General features: G+C 41.9%; 2 protein-coding genes across 3 annotated transcripts in view; both read right to left on the bottom strand.

Annotated features, from left to right (window-relative positions):
* LOC100679350 overlaps positions 1-8,670 on the bottom strand; it is a 37,558-nt gene extending 28,888 nt beyond the window's left edge. Inside the window, exons 1-2 of the mRNA XM_016988448.2 lie at positions 8,562-8,670; positions 8,231-8,458 (exon numbers count right to left, since the gene is read on the bottom strand). Of these exons, the coding sequence (XP_016843937.1) occupies positions 8,231-8,291 (61 nt within the window). The 5' untranslated portion in view covers positions 8,292-8,458; positions 8,562-8,670. The remainder of the gene's footprint in view (positions 1-8,230; positions 8,459-8,561) is intronic.
* Positions 8,671-14,054: 5,384 nt separating this feature from the next.
* On the bottom strand, positions 14,055-19,887 carry LOC100121197. 2 transcript variants are annotated; one of them, XM_001604737.6, is made up of 6 exons: positions 19,493-19,882; positions 17,567-17,772; positions 17,348-17,483; positions 17,046-17,179; positions 16,547-16,790; positions 14,055-14,519 (listed from the first exon to the last, which is right to left on the bottom strand). In XM_001604737.6, the coding sequence occupies exons 1-6, from the start codon at positions 19,551-19,553 to the stop codon at positions 14,398-14,400; spliced, it is 903 nt and encodes a 300-aa protein (XP_001604787.3). In that variant the 5' UTR covers positions 19,554-19,882; the 3' UTR covers positions 14,055-14,397. The 2 variants fall into 2 exon arrangements, with proteins under 2 accessions (XP_001604787.3, XP_008209979.1); XM_008211757.3 differs by having other exon boundaries at positions 14,060-14,501; positions 19,493-19,887.
* Between the last annotated feature and the right edge of the window lie 1,124 nt (positions 19,888-21,011).

Here is a 21,011-nt window from a genome sequence, read left to right as displayed (position 1 = left end):
TGGATAACACTTTTCCACGTGGGTATACGAGGGCCACTTGCTCTTATCGTTTCCCTACACCCTTCTGGATCTTCAATAAATTAATTTCTACATACTATTGGCCATCCAGCCAAACTACTTCTCTTTGGGAGGAGATAACGCATTTACTGTGTCACCTTGCGTAACTTATTGCATTGTTAATGCGGTACTGAAGCTGGCATATCGATCTTTGAATAAAAAAAGATCGATTCAATTCATTTTTTCAAAAAAAGCCAATCTCGAGCGAAATCTTCCAGAGATTTTATAACATTCTTGTTATAAAAGCTGCTCTGCGCATCGGCGCTCTCTACATATATAAGACGCAAAAAGTATAGACAGCTTGAGAAAAAGATAAAAGTGGCGGAGACTTTTCCGGAAGTTTACGCCGCCAACTTGCAAAGGTTTCCATTCGATTTCCAGCCATGGCGCAATAGTCGTGTGCACGGCGCGGCATTGCAGCTCCCGAAACTTCAGACCACACCGTGTCGAAGTAGTGTAACGACTCTTTTACCGTTGTGCCTTCGTCACTGTCGAAACGCAATCGTTGGCGCCTCTTGGCCTCTGGCCCTCTGCAAGCTCTGTTTGTTTTCTATTTGCAAGAAACATTACATTTAATGTTACGATTACTCAAACTATTACAGATCAAATATATCACTTTCCTAGTATTACTTTTTTATGAAGAGGTAACATCTGGAGACGTCGAATTTGGCTTATAAAGCTATTCTTACAAGCTCGAGAGCAAGCTTTTTCGGAACACAGAACTTCTGAATATGTAAATTTTGTATCGGATAAGGACACTTGGAAGAGTTCGAACAAGATCGGGTCTCTCGTATCCTATAAACAGCATGTGGAATCGACTTTTTAATGCTTTTTATATTCACGATTCTATACAAACAAATTGGCTATTTCCTTTCACCTCTTTCCGATATTATACAAGTGGGTACTACTATAAGAATCAATATATTCCCGATACATATCGAAATGTTAAATTTTCTTGCAACTAGATTATGAAATGAAATCGAATACATGATCGAAACAATAAAAATCTCATTTTAAAACGTACTTTTTATTTACTGCCGAAAAATAGAAGTAGCGTCGGACAAGCAATCAAATGATAGGAAAGAAAAGAACTTAAATATATAGATGGATTGAAAGAGAAGCGGAACATTGGAGAAAGCGGACTTGGTTTGAAAGAGGAGAGAAAAGAAAGAAAAGAAAGGTTGGCTATTTTCTGGCCCTGTGAGCTGCAAAATAAAGCGCATTTCACCAAAGACACACTTCTTCCCTACCCAGTTGTCGCCACTTGAAGGTAAGCGGAACGTATTCGAGTAATTACATCAGTTTCGATCAGTTTGTCTACAGTATGCTGTTTCCTATGTCGAGAGTATAATAGGCAAAGTTATATACCAAGAATCGAATTGCGATTCGGATACTACACTAGTTTCAGCTGAGCCGAGACTGCGAAATAGGACAACGTATAACAACGAAAAATACTCGAAATTCAGTGTTGCCGAGAATTAATGGAAGCCCATTAAACGTAAAAAGCCCGTGTTCTACTTGCACTGTGTGGAATTTTCATGTCTGGTGAATAGTTTTGCACTGATGGAACCACGAAGTGTGCTGCAGTAGGGATTCGTAGAGCTTTTAAAGCTCGTAAAAGTAACGCATTCCAGTCGGGATATTTTTTAGCATTTTAAAAGCTCATTGACACCTTAATATCTGTGCATCACAGGTTTAAAGCTGTCGCGTTAAAAATCGCGAGTAACGTTTAATTGCATTCTAGAAGCCTATTATTACAATTATCGAAAATCAACTCCAAATCTTATCGTCTTTCTTTTTCTATCCGGCTATCCAGCGAAGCGCTAGTCCTCCCGGCTATATCTCTGCCGCTGGGACTCCTCAGGACCACATTTATAAAAGAAGAATTTTCCAGTCTCTCCGAAAACGGTTTAACCGTCTTTTACTTGGATTTTACTCTGTCCAATAACTGTGATAATTTTACCCTCCACTATATGTATAGTCTCTGCTTCTCTCGGCCGGCACCAAGTCGCTCCCTCCACTTCTTCTTCCTCGTCTCATTTCTACCGTAGCGCAGTCACTCCTTTTCTCTCCCTCTGCGGGCTTTATCAAGTTCCATCATTCGCAAGGGATGAAAGAAAGCTCGCTGGGTGTACACCAAACGATCTTAGGGATGAATCGAGACTGCAATAAAGAATGCAGGGAATACACGATCGATGGATTTATGTGCATTTCGTTCAAAGGAACTCGCAGCGCCAGATTAAGGACCTTTACAACCCCCTGCAAAAAACCATCAAAGCTCCTTTGTTTCCGGACAAGAAATAGAAATATCTCTCGCAGAGTATTACGACGGGATCGAACGACTGACGGAGAGAGTCTGTCTCTCGTTTTGCGACCCTTCGAAGAAGAGAACGAGCTCGACGAAGCGTGTGATTAAAAACGAGGTGATCGGTGCCCGACTCTTTCTCTTCGTTAATGCCAGCTTTTTTCGCAGCGCTTCCATTAGAAGTAATCACGCGCTGTGCTCTTGACAGTTGCACACAGGGCGAAGTGGTGAACAGAAACAAAACAAAGGCTACCGTGAATTTTGTTGATTTTTATGAACCCATTTATTTACTTATTAAAATGGAGAAAGCTCAATCGCACAATCATGGCCTGATTTGATTTTAGCACTTAATCGAATACGCGTAACGAAAGTTATTTGTAATAAAAGTATGTCGAGAGACGAACTACTGTAAATTAGAGCAAGCGCGAACTTTTTCCTTCTCTTTCTCTCTATAGATTGTAGGAGGGTTGATAGATATTGGATTTTCATCAAAGTCCTGGGAAAAGTATAACAAACCTCTCAACTTGATTCGTTTGGGGCAAAAAGTGCTGGGACGACGCGCCACACGGTACTTTTTCTCTCTGCCAGTATTTTCGCGAAAAAATCAATCGCAATTTTAACTCCTCCGACGTCTTTCTGCACTGCTATGAACTCACACTGTTGTCCAGAAACTGACAGCCTAGGCGCGAAGTATGCCGCAGCGAAGCGGAATTCAATCAAAAGTTGCGAAGAAAGCTCCAGCGAGCGGACGATGTAAGAGCCGACACATCTCGAAATTTAAATGAAATTTTGAAAGCTAACGTTCCACGTAAATATTCTTTTGCACCGAGTCGCTCTCGACATTCGATATTACAATATCCAGTGACTCTGGATTAAGCAGGACCGAACTCTATCGATATATTTTCTTGAGAGAACTTCCAGAGCTTTTTCTGCTATTCGACGCTGTGCAAACATACACGTAAAAACGTTTCTAAATTGGAAATTATTCACCCTTTGGGGGATTGGAAATCTCGACGTTCTATTTGCAATAGGTTTTCCTAGCCCTGGGGCCGCTCTTGGTCCGCCAATCATTGCGAATCGGCCGGACTAACTCTCTCTTTTCCTGCGATCGACGAACGGCTGTGTATCGAATTTAAAGGCTATACAAATCTAGGCAAACTGGGAGCTTTTTTCTGAGCGTTATGACCTTTAGCGGCTTTCGGGTGTATGGCTCGTTTTTCGATCACATCAATCGAGTCTATATCTTTATCATAAAAGAATATTTAAACTTCAGCAAATGGCAACTCAATAAAGCAGTCTTTAGCTCTATAGAACGGCTAATTTAAACGTTGATTCGTTAGTCACAATGGCTTGACGCGAAAAGTAAATTCAAATATCCTCGTTCGGCGACAGAGCGCGTTGTATTTGCCAAAGAGCTCGTAAAATGAGACAAAAGAAGAAAAAATAACGAATCAGCACAGTAGCGCGACGTCATTGAAAGAAATCACAAGTGGCGCACAGGCTAACGCGGCGAAAGAGAGAGCTATAGAGTCAGCAGAAAAAAGTGTAAAAGAGAGAGAGAGAGAGAGAAATCCAAGCGAGAAAAGTGGGAAAAGCGAAGGTTAACGAAGCGTTGTACTCTTATACTACTGTTCCCCATCTCACAAACGTCAGATAGTCAACTCTCTATAAACATTACCTAACGAATTTGCTCCAGCTCTCGACACCCGTGACGCAGATAATTATATGCTAATACGACTCCGTCCGTGTAATTCGAGCTCATCAAACAGTCGATTCTTGTATTTTCCATTCTCAGCTCGTCACGGCTTCTTTTATATACTTTTATTCGTATTATTCCACGAGGGAGTTTTTCAGCGCATCCGCGCGCCTCGGACTAAAATCGTCGCCGGACCTAACGAACTAATTGACTCGGGCTGGCCTCGTTATGCCCCACGCGGAGTCGCCCAGCCGGACATGCTGGGCTGCAGAGCAGGAGTGAGCGAGAGAGAGAGAGAAAGAGAAAAGCGAGCTTTTCCTTGCCTCCCTCTTCTTCATCGCCCGCCGCGCGCGCTAATGAGCGGCACTGAGAGTAGACTCGGCCGGCCACAGAGCGGTTTCCCCGCAGGAGGAACAATTTGCGAGCGATGAATAAAGAAATCCCCGGGAAACGCGAATTCGTTTCCCATTACGAGCCTGCCCGGCCTCTCGCCTTTTTTCTTCTCCGCTGTCGCTTCCTTTTCTCCCTTTTTTTCTCTCCGTCTTTCCTTTCCGCGTTCACAATGCTCTCTGTAGCACTGCTGTCCGGAAACGTAACGAGCTCGATTACACGTAATTGCCGTAATAGTATGCGCGGGACGTATAGCTTGTAGTGAGTTATTCGCGAGGGATGAATATATATATTGAAAGAAGAGATCCTCGTCGAGGCACAGCCGAGAAAATTGTTCGCGATTAGAATGCGCAAGGAAGAAGGGGAGCTTTCTTATTACTGAGAGCTACCAAATTGAGGATCACAGCGAGAGAGCTCCAATTACTGCGCAGCCGCCCTCTTACGCGGATTGAGCACAAATACCCGTACAATGTATGTCAGGGCGGAAATTATTCATGCATGCGAAATGTGTATTATACTTGGCTGATCAGCATACGTGATTTCCGCTGATGTATTCTCCGAAAGTGAAAAGCGTGAATTTCAATGTAACAGCATAACGAAAAAATGTCTTCTTCTTTTTCGTAGAAGAAGAAGACGAAATATTTGCGAGAGACGTTTTTATCCCCTCGCGCCGTGCATAAAAATTTCCCGAGCTTCTCCGCGCCTCAGACCCGAGTCACGATTCTTTTATTCTCAGCTAAAGATTATCGCACTCGCTGCTCGGGAAAATTCCTCAAAAATTCAAACTGTAAAAAATTGTACTTCCATATATTTATACGCAACTGGAGCTCACTGCTGACAAGAAAAAAGTTTCACGCAGCAGTGGATTATGCTTTACGCACACACATGTCTATCTATCTAAACAGAAAGGAGACCAGAGCTTTTGTAATGCAGGGGCGGTTTAAATGTTCCCGCGCTCCACGCGTTACTGGTTTAACATTCTGGTCCGGCCACGAGAGAGTTATGAACTATGCGTCAACTTACTACGACTAGACACGACGTCCGCCTCTTGTCGGTCAATGCTTATGTATACAAGTAGATTTATGGTTTAGTCGCTAAATATTGCTACGTCAAAACTTTGTTAGCAATAGTTATAAAATATAACCGAAACTTTATGAAAAGCTGAACAGAGTAATTCTCCAGACAATATAATCAAGGTACAGTTGTTTTTGACAAGTACAGGCTGTAGAGAGAAGAGCAAACACAGACCTGATTAGTTTCGCTCGAAATTCCTGTTTATACGTCTGCCTATTATTACTGGCTGACTTGAAGCGCGCGTGTTGATACGATGCGCTGTGTACAACGTCAATAACGCGAGATAGAGAGATACTCATCAGTTACGAAATCCTGATTGTCAACAACTGTGATAAGCCCGTGTAGCAATTCGCAATTTCAGGAATACGAATGTACTCTTATTATACGTTTTAGAATATTTTCGTTTGAACTCCATCAGGCATACCACACACGAATATATACACAAAAGTCTCTGGACTTTCTGCTCGACCCATTCCAACTTCATTCTTTCACCGCTAAGGTATGTACATATATCTCATTTGCTTTATACACTTCTCGCGCTCTCGAGCATCTCTACTTCCTTCCTTCCTACAAGCCTCTCCTTTACACAGCACACCCACATTCCCGCACTCTTGGCCCCTGCGATTCAGCGAATATAAAGAGAAAAAGTAGAGGCGAGAGAAAAAAGCTCTCGAAAGTGCAACACGAACAAAGAGTCGAAAAAGTGCATCCGCTATTTGCCCTCGAAATGCGCATAGGGGTTAATTGCTTATAAAATTATACGGAGATCCTCGCGCGAATGACAGCTTGCTGACGTTATTCTCGGGCCATTATTTTTCATTATTAATTCTGACGCTTCAACTCGAGCGGCTGCTGCCACCAAGGGCAAAAAGCATTGAAAAATCGTTTTTCGAGCTACAGGCGCGCGAGGGCGCAGGCAGTTATATGCAAGCGCGGAAGAGGAATGAAAGCTAGATTTGAAAAAAAAAAATAGAGGACGACGCTATGAAAAGGAGAAAAAGTGGGAAAGGCGGAGCGCGCGAGAATTTCAGGATTTTTTCGGTTGGTCTTCTTTTTTTTAATACAACGGACGTGAACGTATAAATCATTTGCGCGTCAGTTCCGAGTGCGTTTCGTTTTTATTCGGATTTACGTGTCGGGGATTCGATTTTCGAAACGTCAGAAGAAAATTTCCAGGACATAGAATAGTGCACCGCTTCGCAGCGATCAGTCGGGTAAATTATTGTTTCTGCGCCGCAGGCCAGCTCGCGAGAGCTTTTAATCATTCTGATTTTTATTTTCCCGGATCAGTGCTCGCAGTTTCATGACCACTCGAACTACGTTTTTTATTTCCAGAAAACTCTATCGTGGAACGCGTGATTGATTGCTGGGAAATTGAGGAATTGAATATGCGATTAAATTGATTCACAAAAGTATACTCGGTTTATTAAATTCATAGATAAGCGAAAAAAATTGTTTGGCGTTGCGGTAACTGATGGAATTATCTGATAACTGATCTAATAGATTTCCGTAAATATAAGATAGGATTACGGAATCCATTTAAGAGAAGCTGAGCCGACACTTTGTAATCGAGTATTTGAACAACTTTGAAAAGTCAAAATAGCACTTTCAAATTACATTTACATCCACTTTACTCCTCGATGCTCCATATTCCGATACTTACAATCACTACAAAAAACATTCACGTAAAAAATACCAAAGATAAATCACCTTCTCTTTTTGTGCCATAAAATCCGACTAAAAAATTTCGCTAACGATAAACGTACACGTGGAATAGAGTGGGCGTCGCCGTGAGCGACTGTCCCTGCGGAGGATCGACACATCTTCCCAGGGATGACTACCCGAAGTTATATGAATAGAAAGAATAGAAAAAAGTTCTTCCAATTGGAAAAAAAATTGTGAAAGGTGTATTGTTAAAAGACGGAAACTGTTTCAATTCCGAGAAAATGCAAAGCATTGCGGTCGACCCCGTCTTCGAAGACGACGTCAATGGCTTACCGCACCCGAGGAGAAATTGGAAATACAAGACGACGTCTGCACGCATCGCAGCTATGTGAGAATTACTCGAAAGTGGGTTATATTTTTTTTATAAAAAAGAGGTAGATACTTCTTTGCTCTGGCAGATATATTTCCTTCTTATATGGGATTCCACTCGACTACGCTCCTGCCGATAACTCATGACAAAGTGCCAATCATATATTTCTTTTCGCGGTTTTCTTGAAAGGATATACCGTTGTCTTGAACGCGCTTCGAGTTAAACACGAGTCTATATAGCTTGTTTTTCTTATCATAATCTGGTTGATTGAGATGGATTTTTAACCCACTTATTTTTCAATAAGCCCAGCTAAGAGTTTAATCGTCCTTTACTCATATCTCGCAACGAACAGTTCCTATACGCCCACGTGCGATTGACAGCTACACTGTGCGATGAAAGATCGTGAGCTGCAGCACTTGAAAAACATTTAAAACTTCCCGCTCGATAAAAGCTGCGCTTAAACTTCCGACAGCATCGAGAAAAAAGGAAAGCTCGGTGAAACAATGGAGCCTCGGCGCGAATTCGCACATTCGCAGCTCGAGCATTAACAAGTTCCGCGCGCGCAGTTGCACGAGGAACTTTTTGAAATCAGCCGCGCTGGCAGTTCTCTCATTTGCTCTCGGAAAAGCCGGGCCAAGCTTTCTCTCAAACGTTGTATTATACGGCGACTTACCACCGAAAATGAGCAGCAGCAGGATCAGTAGCCGGCAAATTTTACCGCACGCTTTATCCATCTCTCTTCCGCTTGTGTGACGGCTAATTTCTTCTTATTTCTTCATTGCACTCGATATATCGTTGATGCTGCCCACACACTTGTATTTCAAGTATATCGATGCTACTTGTTTCAGAGGGTCCCGATAACCACATGGCTGATTCCTTATAGATACTCGTGTAAACGTTGCTTTAACATTGCAAAACAAAAAAAATATAATGATAAACAAACAAATTTTTCACTCTTCACTGCCGATCGAGCGACATCGCTATTTAGCCACTGCACTAATTACATGGATAACCCACGCGTTCGATAAGAATTCGTTCACGATCGATGGTGTGTGAGAGAGCGCACACGTCACTGACCGACTTGCAACTGACTCGAGAGATGCTATACACGCGACAAGCTTGCGCCGGCAAAACCACGCGCGCAGAATCCTTACTTCAGACTCTCCCATCTCTCTCTCTCTCTCACCACCCCCACTACACAGGGGTTACTACGGCGCCGACGCACCCCACCCCCTCGGTTTATCCATCGACCCCTCTCTCTCATTCCTTTATAGCTATAGCCCTAAATAAAAGCTTTATACATGAATCGTGCGTATGTGTGCTTGTATCCAAAGATGATTCAGTTTCGCTCTTCCTCGGCGACCCCCTCCCCATTACAGTTTTTCCCTGTCCGTTAACTCCCGCGCTCCTTTCGGCGCTTAATCCCAAACACTAAAGACTTTCTCTCAGGGAATTGAATCGAATCTCTCTGTCTCTCGCGGCTGTGTGCAAACCAGCCCCTCTTTCCCCTTCGTTACCCACGAGATCGTCTTTGCACACGAAGTATATTACTTTATACATCCACGGAGACGAGCTCGTTGCCCCGTTAAGGCAGCAATTTATATGGTAACTCTCGTGCAAAAACTTGTCGACGCGGTGAAGTTTCTACGGCAGCAACAAAGTTGTGGATTTGCCATCGCCCAGGCTCGGAAGCCACCAGTTTGCTCAAAGAGTTTTCAGCTCATGTAGGAGAGGGTAGAAGAAAGAAGATGAGGTTTTGGTGAGTTTTGCACGTCGAGCGGTGATTCTACGGCTTTTTTATGCAATTTTGTTATTACTGTTTATGGATCATATTAAGAAAAAAGTTTATAAATTATGCATAACGCATTTTAATTTAGATTGAAATTTCTATTATACAGTGGGCAACGAGCGCGATGTTTTATTTGACATCGATAAAAAAATCAATGGAATCAATTAAAGCTCTATTTACAGTGCTTTAGAGTTTACTCATACATAGCGTGTTGCATCAAAATAAATGTTTTTAATTTAAACTGTCTTTATTAGGAGAAAAAGTGAACATTTTTCTTATTATATTTTTTACATTTTTTATAAAATGATGAAATGGTGAAGCTGCGAACGACATTTATGTATTAAAGCGAATTGAAAAATGGTCAATTGGAAGTGTGCGAATTTAAATTTTAATTAAAAAGCACAACGGATTATTATAACCCTTTGCAAATTCAAAACAAAATACATTTATCTTTGTAATACTAATTCTTCTACTGACATACTCAACGTATCCTCACGAATTCACCCATTAGTCATCGTCATCATCGGCTTGCGTGTTGATTTTCACCGCTGCGGCTTGACCAGGACCCGGCATAAGCTCACAAGGACATATGCAGAAGTTTCAGCTCGGCGAGTAAAGTACCAGGTGCACTTGAGTTACACATACACATACAGTAGCCGACTGTCGAGAGTTCAAGTCGACCATGTGCCGAAACTATGTTCGGACTCTGTGGCTCGACGTTTTGACCGTGACTCCGAACTGGCTCCTACATGCCGTCAGTCTGGATCTCGTTAAATACTCGTTTCTTCCTTTGCAAGACTGCTCATCTCATTGCAGTCATGTCCTACTTTCATCGTTTCGATCACCAGTAACGACTGTCAATTTTAAAGATCGTCCTTATATGTGGAAATTAATTTGTACATTCTTTTTCCATTCTCTACTATGTTCCGCAACTATTTTTGACGAATTTTACTAGCTCATAATTTCTTTACTTTTGAGGAACAGCATTGATAACATATCGTTAGTCTGGAATTCAAACTTGTTCTACATCCAATAAATAAAGCTTAATTATTACTGTTCGTTCAAAGCATCTAATCTATCAGGATGCTAGCGTTGCAAGTGCGCACCAAGGACTGATATTCAAATTATAATATAATTAGTCAAACAAGTTTCCAAGCGTACACACATACACGCGCGCGCACGGACGCGTTTACACATGTCTCGTCTGACAACAGTATAGCGACGCCTCCGCGTAATCCCGTCCTTTGAAACGACGAGGCTAACGAGCTTCGCATTTGCGAATCGAAAGCAACAAATCAATCTCGGAATCTGGGTTGAAAGCTCCATCCTGATTCAGCTCTCATGTCTCTGAAAAGCTCTGTGTATGCAAAAAGCGGAGCATATAGAGGAAGCGGCGCAGTTCTTTCTGCGGGAATTTAAAAGCTCGGCATTCACTTCTCGCAAAAGAGGTTCAAAAATACTACGCTTGCTCACTTCCGCAAGCTCCAGCACTCTCGCACTTCAGAGCATGCGATACCTGGTCGATGGCATTGTTCGCTCAGGAGAGTTCGTACAATGCTGTGCTGTGAATGCAGATATTGTATAGGAGAGACCAATTAGAAAGTATAAAAATCATTTTTCTTATATCTCGCCTAGATCATCTCCGACACTTTTTTCTCGCGATTTATCTATTCCTACTATTCTTTCTTTTTTTCTCTCCAGTAAAGTCTCGCCCACTTTTCCTAGAAATGGCTTGCATTCTGAATGGTTGCCACAACACGAAATTCCACCAGTAGAGTCTTCTCTTTTCCTCTATGTATATGTGGACTTTTACAGCTGAATCGTCGGCAACAATCAACTTTACACTCGCAAATATGGAGGTTTACCAAAGTTGTGGTAGAGAGAGGTAATTGGTCAGACCGTGCAAGAGCTACATCAATAATAACTTATGTATGCAAGACTGGTATATTAATTGTCCGCGTAAATTTCTCGTTATATGAAATTTCGAACGTCAATCAAACATTAATTCCGGAATTTGATTCAAACGTACAAGAGAGACGAGCACGTGACTGCTAGCGCAGCAGTGCTGGTGGGAAATACAACTGATGTGAAATCATTATTCAAGTCAAGGTTAACTTTTGTTGAAAAAAATAACTGCTGTCAAGTCCTTGGCACTAAGGTTCCTCCCACATCGCTTTTTGTTATTGTTTTACTTGTAATAGTATATTGTGCCAAGGCCACACGAATTGCACATACTATGTTTTTGTATAAGTGAAAAGTATAATCCAGATTGGCGAATGCATTTTTATTTATTTAAACCTAATTGTAAAATATAATATAACATGATTACATAGTCTTGACAATATGTTAGATGAACGTATCAGTAGTTATGCATAACTCCTTTACTTTTATTCTTAGTACGTACTACTTGCTGGTAGGGGTCAGAGCATCGATACAGATCAGATCCCGAAAATCGCGTGTTTTCTGGGGTTTACTCATTGGGCGTTCTCGATGCGTTAGCACGTTTTCTCGTTAATCTAACCTACATATGCTTGAAGAGGACGGAAAAATGCACCCGAATATGATTTTGTATAATTTGGAGGCGATGCGTCTGTTTGAAAGTACAAAGCCAAGGAGGTGTAGTATATGGTGTTAGGTAGTTTTGCACTGGATTTGGTAAATTATTTGCGCTCAGAGTTACTCGATTCTTTTTTTTTTTTGCGTTTGTGCGAGAGCTCGTTGGTTCTCGAGTACCTTCGTGGGCAAAAGTCAGCTGGACGATCAAATTCGTCGGAAGCATACCGATGTGAATTTGGCGAATGCATGGTGGGCAGAGATAAAAGGGGACCTAGTCAAGTACTTGATTTCGGAATTAATAAAGGTACCGTGAAATTTTAATAAAGTTTGCACTCTAACAGTCGTGATATTTCTTTTTAGTAGTGGAAGTATCGATTGCGGCGACGCGGCACTCGAACAAAAGTAGATTTAGTTTGGTTCCACTCATTGAAAACTTTCTCGCGCTGAATTCTTATACAGACGTCAGACTTGCATTGATCGTTGTCGAAGTCAAGAAAACTCCCAGACGGACATCAACGACATAATTGATCAACACTTTCTGCAATATGTATGCTCCGAAGCAATGTTGCCAGGACTCGTAGAGCAGACGCAATTAATTGCAGCAATCCACAAGTTTCGAATTAATATCAACATTTCGAAGCTAAATTACAGCAACGGTGTAAGTCGCCAGCCAGAGCAGGAGCCGATTGCTATCTCGAGTGAGCCAACCAAAAGCAGTTGATAATTCAGCCCGTGCTTCCTAATCGTAATTAGCAGCCGCGCCAAGTAATGCCATTTATTCGTTGGCCCGTGTGGAAACTATGCCAATTAGGGTAAATTCGACGATAGCTCGAGTGGCAAAGGGTAAAATTTGTGGGAGAAAGATGAGAACCAAAGTTCAGTAGCGCATTGAGACTAGAGAGAAAGAGATGCCTTGGGTGCATTATAAAGTTTAAGTTTTCTTATGCAGGTACGCATCTCTTTCTGCAAACACAAAGTGTCTGCGTATACTTACCGAAGCGTTCATTATTGCGACGTATAAATGTATAGACTTTATATGTATGTAAAAGACGGTAGCGGTTACCGAATCACAGCTTTTTGTTTATCTTCATAGTGAAACGAGGGACTCTTGTTGCGTTGCTCCGGGATAATTACTGCGCGCGCATAAAGGCTATAATAGAATTAAGCTTAACAGCTTTTTATGCAAAGAATAAGCCAGAGATAATGAGTTGACTCACACGTCTGTCTTTGATCTTTTCTTTTATAATTAGCATTTCTGGTACAGCTCATTCCAAAACAAAAAGTATCAATCAGAACCATCGAAATGCAGCGATCGAACCATTTTATTCTCGAAGCATCAAAGTCCCTTCGATGCCTTAGAGCAAAAGTCACTTTTTCCATTTCCTTCGCCGTTCACTCACAGCCTGATCCATCGGAAAGTTTTGTTTTCCGCCCTTCATCTTCCCCCCTTTCGCACAAACGTCGCCCGGCTCAAAAAAGTCATCTCCTTCTCTTTGCAATTTGCAGTTTTCCCTATGCCATCAGCAGCGTCTCTTTCCGCCGGAGGTTATACGACGCTGCAAACTCGCGACTTTCGTAATATCCTACGCAGTAGCCAAGCTCGGATTCGAAAGTCTTTTTTCGGAATTTACGAGAGTCGAGGTGTATAGCAAGAGCTGGAAATTACGTGTGCGCCGCAAACAAGAATATTAAAACGTTGTTCAAGGGCTGTCGGGTTGATGCTCTCGCTGCGCGAGCGCCGAGTCACAATGCTTGTGTGGTTATGCAACGACGGCCTTTTCGCTGTTGTATACGGCTTTCTTTGCTCTTGCCACGAAGGCACCGCGCGATGCTCATTTTTCAGAGGGCTGTATTCTTTTTCAAGCTAAAGAAAGAGCTGTTTTTTCAGCGAATCCCGAGTGAAATTCATGCGAAATTAATGTGAAGTTGGAACACAGCAACGGACGCGTAAACTTGTTATAACGCATGCGGACTTGACTTGTTTCGCTTGTTTGGGGAAGGTAATATTTTCGTGCTTTGTCGTCGCGTATGAGTGAAAATTACCTGCACTATCTGATTGTTGAACAGCAAAACATACATGTATTCTTAATTGCTACATGATAAAAACTAGTTTTATAGGAAAGGATTAGTGATAAAAGAGTCAAAATCACAATCATGTGTCAGCGTTCACTTATGGTTACTCAGTCATATGCGAACGCATAAGGTAAGCATATTTTATTAACAATTTACATCAAAAGGTAACATGTTAAAAAGTAGCTTGTATATCATATTTGCCTGTGGCCCATATACTTTACATCGTTCCATTGTCTTATATTTATAGTTTATTAAAACTTGTATGCATTTATCTTTTATAAAACGTTGTGATCATTACTCGAATAAAAATTATTCAACCATTAACTCAATCGTACATACACGAACAGAGAAGACACCCTCACGGTCGTAGGTTTTTATGTTGTCATCGTCGTCGTCTTTATCGGAGTCACTTTATTTAGTAACTACCTCATGCAAGCAGTTCCAACTAGTAGTCTTAGAACAACATTCAACGCCAATCCGTAAGGCCAGAAGGCCGTCCAATTGGCCCTTACACTTCCACTGGATTCTGAAAAATAAAAAATCACTGCCAAGTCGTGGGCGTTTAGATTTTTTCGAATAAGCTTATTGTTATTGTTGTTATATAAGAAACGTTCAAAATTTAATGTAAATCGTATATTTAACGCAGAAAATTTTAGTACAAGTATTAGATCACTCAAAAATTTTAACTTTAAGCAAACTCATCCCGACAAATCATAAATCAACTTTCATCTGCCATGCATACGACATTAGACCTTGTATGATAACGTTTTTCGTTTTTGCTGTCGCGAGAGCGGGTTCCGATAAATATAACATCATAACAAAGCCTCCTGTCTGTTCCGTAGACGCAAGATCAGAATATTCGAATTATTTGAAACGTGACAGTTTCGACTTTGCAGTTTGCTGTTACGCCAGAGCAGAAGCTGTACATATCTACGCCCGTACGTGAGCTTGCAGAAGAGAAGGAAAGCTTTTGCCACACACATAGAGCAGAGATAGTAAAGTTGCACAGTATGCCTCGGGATAAATCGTTTTGAGATACGATCTTTGCAGTGGAAGCGTTTGATTAAACGAAAAATTTCTGCCGAAACTCTTCGTATGGAAAGAAGCACTCGTCGCGCGTGCTTTCGAATTTCAGCGAAGTAATCTGATGGTATTTCTAAGTGATCATAAACTGCCGCTAAGGTCGATAAATTGAAGCCATCAGAGCTTTCGGGACGCGTCTATAACTACGAGTTTATGGTGTGCAGAAGTAAAATATTGTGCGATGGCTTTTTTGTAAATACGATATTTATGTGGCACGTTTTCTTAGTATTTTACTAAAAAAAAAACAGGGAAATTCACGCAGAGTGAGCCCCTATAGCGCGAAGTCAACCTCTCTATATCAGCATGTACATAAATTGGCCTGGGCTTGCAGTCCACCTAAGACTGAACGACCAGATTTTTCGTTGAAAAATTACTATGCCTGCATGTTAAACGTAGCATTGCCACGGCTTGCTCTCCAAGAATAACAAAGTGATCCACGCGCGTTTACAAATTCAGTGTATCTGTGCGGCTATAACATTTCTCGGTGCACGCGTGGACAAGCATTTCACCGGATTACGTTTTGTTGACGACTTTTATTGGAATGTAATTTCCATTCGGTGTTTGCACATGCGTAGTAGCTTCGTATAAACATGTTTGCATTTTTTTGTCGTAAAAATATGTACGGTTCAATTGATTAAGGTATGACTTTAAAGTAAGCTGCTACGCTGTATAATGCTTAATATGAGATTGAGTTACATTAAAAAGTCAATTATTCATCCTATTCTTTCAAAAATAAAAGGTGTATATTCACGCCATTAATAATGTCTGCCGTATGTCCACAATATTCAAGTACAATTGATGATGCGAAAAACGTTTTATACCGATCAATCAACTCCAGTCCGAATAAGTGAAAGAACAACCAAAAAAATACTGTCAACAGTAGCCGACCCACAAAGTAAACGCGACGCACTTAAATCCATCCTCGTTGTAATCCGAGAGCTCCGGAGAGCTTGGCAAAACGGTCGATGGCTGAGAGCTGCAGGAGAAAATTTTCCGAGGTTAACCGCCCATAAGAGAAGAATAAGCGTTATCTCGACAAGCGCTCTCGCGACTCCAAGTGTCGGGCTAATTCGATTTCGAGGCCGAGACTTCCCCCCCCCCACTTTCTATTGGTATGATTCACCTAATAAATTTACCAAGGGCGTAAAGTACTCGCAGACTCGCTCTCTGACTAATCTCTGGCTTGCGGCTCTCTCTCCCACTCTTCTTTCTATATCTATATACATCTCTTCTCTTGCGCTTCTGTATCTCTGCGAGGGGGGATGGCTTTGCTGCGTCATGCTTGGATGTTTTTATTACGTCGATTTTTCTTACGCGGCGATGATCCAAAAATTAGTTGGTCTACTTAAGAACTTTTTATGTTTATTCATAGGAATATATTGATAGCGAAGTGTCTTATTGAGAGGAATTTAAAAATAATATTGATATACATAGGGCTCCTATATATTTTAATTCGAAGTGAAACATTTTCTGCATAATTGTACTAACGTCGGCTGTGTGTCGATGCATCTCCCGTCATCGATGCAATGTAGGGTCTTTCCTCCGTGATTTCCTTCAAAGCCGACGCTTTGTAGATCGGCGTTATTTCGGCAAAGCATCGCAGGCGAATACGGCCGTCTCGAAACATACCAGCCGTCTCCAAACTGAGGGAAGACTGCGTGGACTTTTTGTGGCCGAAAACCTTCGGCAAAGTCTTCGTCCGTACTTTGAATCTCATCGTCATGTTATTCAACTACAAGGAAAAAGTGCATTAGAGAGGTTCCATCGTTGGATTTAAAAATGGGCGTAGATTTCGAGTAAAAAGCTGGGAATAAAGTATGAGAAGGAAAATAAAGACGAGAGAAAAGTGCAGCCGAAAAAAGAAGCAGTCGATGGGAGCGAGAGGTGCAGTGGTGGTGGATACAAAGAGGTGTACACACAGAGGCTACTTTAATCATCCAGTAAGGTCACGTAGTCTTTCGAAGGCAGCGCAAAAGGTGATACTTACGGGTTCTCCGTTGAGGGTCCACGTAATATGGGGGGCGGGACGGGAGGCACCAGAGGTGCAATTCGCTCGAAGTGTTTCGCCGTCTGGTAAGCGGTCCCTGTCGACTACGATTCTCGGCTCTGTTTCTGGAACATCTGCTCATCACAATAAAGATGTATTAATTCACCTCAAAGCTTTTCTGCTAATTCTGGGCGAATGCTAATGAGCTGCTGAGTGATTATTTCTGAACTAGTTTCAACAGTCAATCAGTTACTGAACACGTTTGTCTTCTTCGCTTTAAACGAATAGTAATAGTATCTTACCCATAACAAAAACATAAGCTTCCTGGACTTTCGTGTCATAAGTTGGGCCATCTTCGGTTACTTCGCAGCTGTACCGCCCAGTATGGTTTCTTCTCACATTGACTAGCGTCACGTCCTGTGAGTTCGAACTCGACACCTGTAGATGTCAAATATAATTTATTGTCTTTTTCATTACGTTTTTTATTTACCACCTAAGCTTCTTCTACTACTTAAACTTACATTAACCTTGATGCCTCGCACAGGAAAGATAGCGTTGGGTGGATCCTTCTTGGGTACATATCGATAGAATTCAGCATCATCCAAGTACCACTTTATAACGTAAAGCTGGGCGTCGTCCAAATCGTAGCTGCACGTCAGTAGAGCCGAGTCCCCGACTCTTACCCTTTGCGGTGCTGTTATTTTCAAGGTTTTTATACCCGTGGCATCTGTAACGAATGAGGGAGTTTGTGTCGTTTTAACATGTTCACGAAACCGGTAAAATGTATCAGGTACACTTTTTTGATAGTATAATTAATTATGCAGGAGGATATGAAATTGTCTAGGAGCTGGAGAGAAAATTGTAATACATTTTTTAGAAAGAGAAGTGCGAAGATATATCATACACCACGTGCTACAGTAATCCAAGTAGACACATCGAAATTAAGAATCTCGAACAGAAGTATGGAAATCTCATGAAATAGACAAAGAAATCGAAGGAATGCGCGAAGAAATAAAGTTGCTAATGAAGAGGAGCGCCAAAAAGGGGAGGACTTTTTAAAAGAGAAAGAAAGATATAGCAGTAGAGAAGTACGGATTCGTATGAGTCGTCTGGAGAAAGAGTTACGGGTCAAGGTAGAGGAAGAAAGTCTCGGAGAGAAGTAGAGAAAAAGTAGGTAGTCGGAGAAAAAGATCTCTTTTTCGTGTATATTTATCGTGGCAACGTTAGTGCAAAGTTGTATTTCATAGTGCTGGACCCCGTGACTGATTACGGGTGAAACGAAACTGAAAATTTCTCATCAACTTTAATATTTCGCAGAGATGTATCTCTGAACTCTGCGTATTATCTAAATAGAACGATTCATTCAGTGTAAATAACGATAGAATAAAGGCAGAAAAGAAGCTTCGGCGACCTAACGCGCCAACTTCGCAATTCATCATATAATCGCGCGCAGGCGATTCATCAAGGCTAATCACGACGACTCTTCAGCTGCGCTAGATGATACATTGATCAAAAGTTCATCCAGTCTCGCTGGCGCTCGACGGCGTACAGTCGCGTCACACGTTGCGCGCAAGAGCGCTATTCATAACTGGATATGGCCGCGTATAATTTCGAGCCCGTGACAACGCAATTAAGTGCCGTGTACGCGTACGCAGACATCCCAGTGTGCAGTGCACGCATCTGTATGTGTTACATGTAGACAATGCTCCGAGAGCAAAGCGGAGAGAGGTGTTAGGCAGCCTCGCGTAGAGCTTTCGTGAATTTAATTGCGCTTAACGTCACTTGACTCTTCTCTTCCCTTTTCCGCGAGAGCTGTATCCCTTCCGGCTCGTTTGGTGCACTCAGTGTGCTTCTAATTCAAAGTTGTGTGCAGTGCCTGGCTGTTCTTTCTTGCATAACGCAATGTATCTCCGGAGATGGTATTAGATTGCTTCCGATGCACGTGAGCTATTCTCGTGTCTTGAGCTTTGATATGCGCACAAAATTCGCGACCTTTCATGTACTTATACGGTTGTGACTTTCTCAATTCTTCAGAGCATCAGCGATTCCGCTTCGCGTCGATAAAAGTTTCGGAATACTCTCCAGCTTTTCTCACTGCAGACACACCCCCTCTCCGTCTGGTGACGCAGCCTTATCCCCCTAAAACTTTATCTCGTTCTTTCTGTATGTCACGCCGCCAGTCCAGACATTCTGTTATATAAGACGCTGACGCACCGGCGGGAAGCTTGTCTAGCGAATGGTACTTTCGCGTCGATTTACGTTTCGTAAAATCGCTGATAAAATAGAAATTCTCTTTCATCGAGCATTGACGAGTTTCTCGTTATGAAAGTTCCTGCTTCGAAACGAACTTATTGAAATGAATCGCGTTGCAGTTCTCTCATTCGATCTCGAAAGAGCCGGCCCAAGCTCGAACGTTGTACATACACGTATATTATACGGAGACTTACCTTCGAAAACGAGCAGAAGCAGGGCCAGGATCCAGCAGACTTTGCCGCACGCGTTTTCCATTTCGCTTCAGCTTTGTCGCGGCTAATTTGTTTTAATCTCTTTATCACACACCAGAAATTCTATTAACCACATGACCGCTGTTTTCTCGGTAATAAAAATTACAACAAATTTTTCACTCTTCACTAAAGATCAAGCGGCACGGCATCTCATCGGTGCACTAAAATCATCTTCTGTCACCCTTATGCATACGTAACCCACGTGTTTGTCAACGGTTCGTTCGGAGCGACGATCATGTGCAAGAGCACGCGCGACAATTTCCGACTCGCGACTGGCGAGAGGGATCTGTGCGCGAAGAGCTTGCGCCGGTTGAACCACGCGCGCAGAATCCTTATTTCAGACTCTCACTCCCGCTATCCCCGCCGTACAACGTCGACGCACCCCACCCCTTCGCTTTATCCATCTCTGTCTCCAGCAGCTAACCCCAAGTCCAAGTTTTATGTGTACATCGTGTGTGCGTGTGTGGGGGATGACTTTCTGATATGTGAGGGTGTATGTGTGTCTGTGGGAAAACGAACGATGTCCACCGTCTCTCTCAGACGCGCAGCTTTATCTCGAGCTGATTCAGTTTCCTTCTTCCTACGAATTTGCTGTTCCGTCTCTTCCCTCGTTCGTTCTCCCCCATCTCAGTTCTATCCGTCCACATACCCTTGCGCTTCTTTCCGTGTATTAGACTTTCTTAGAAAATTGAATCGAAAGTCTCAACCTCTTGTGACTGCTCGTCATCCTTTTTTTCTGTCACATTTTCGGACAATGAAACGGACTGATTGTCTCATTAAAGTGATGCTATACGTTTTTTATTTTTACCTCCAGATGTTAAGTATCTATTATGCAGTTAAATAATGGCTAGAACTTTTCGTAAATAGTTATATTAATTGATGGTGCCACCAAATCGGGTTGTTATTCGAGTTTACATTGTAACCAAGGTTCCATTACATAAAAATCCTCCTCGAAACAAACGAGTGGAGTAAGTCGCGCCGAGCAAACATCCCGAATGTAAATAAACAAACTGATGGCTGAATTCAAATGCGCTTATGGGGTTAGAATGAACGCATACGCTCATTTCAGACCGATAGTGTGCTCTGGTGTTCAGACCTATTTATATATGCATACACTGAGATTAGATCAGGCGCGAAATGGCGCCAACATTCTGAATTTTGATCATTATTTTCTATTTTCTGTAGATTTTGTAAATAATTTTATTTTTCTTTGTTTAATTATTAAATAACTATTACAAAATGTATTTTTTCATAAGAAATCGAATCAAATATGGTTAGAATAGGGAAGGTTGATCGGGACAAGTGCTATATGAAAGAATATAATCCAAATTCGAGACATTGGGGCGCTTGCGCGCCTGATCATACCCTAGTATTTATAATAAGGTTCATAAAAAAATGTGTTATACGTTGTTTAATAAGTGTGCTTCACAACTTGAAAAACAATTGGTGCAGATTTAGCGAG

Source organism: Nasonia vitripennis, chromosome 4 (genome assembly GCF_009193385.2).
Source record: "Nasonia vitripennis strain AsymCx chromosome 4, Nvit_psr_1.1, whole genome shotgun sequence".
In the NCBI taxonomy this organism is placed as follows: domain Eukaryota; kingdom Metazoa; phylum Arthropoda; class Insecta; order Hymenoptera; family Pteromalidae; genus Nasonia; species Nasonia vitripennis.
This window is presented reverse-complemented; position numbering and strand designations above follow the sequence as displayed.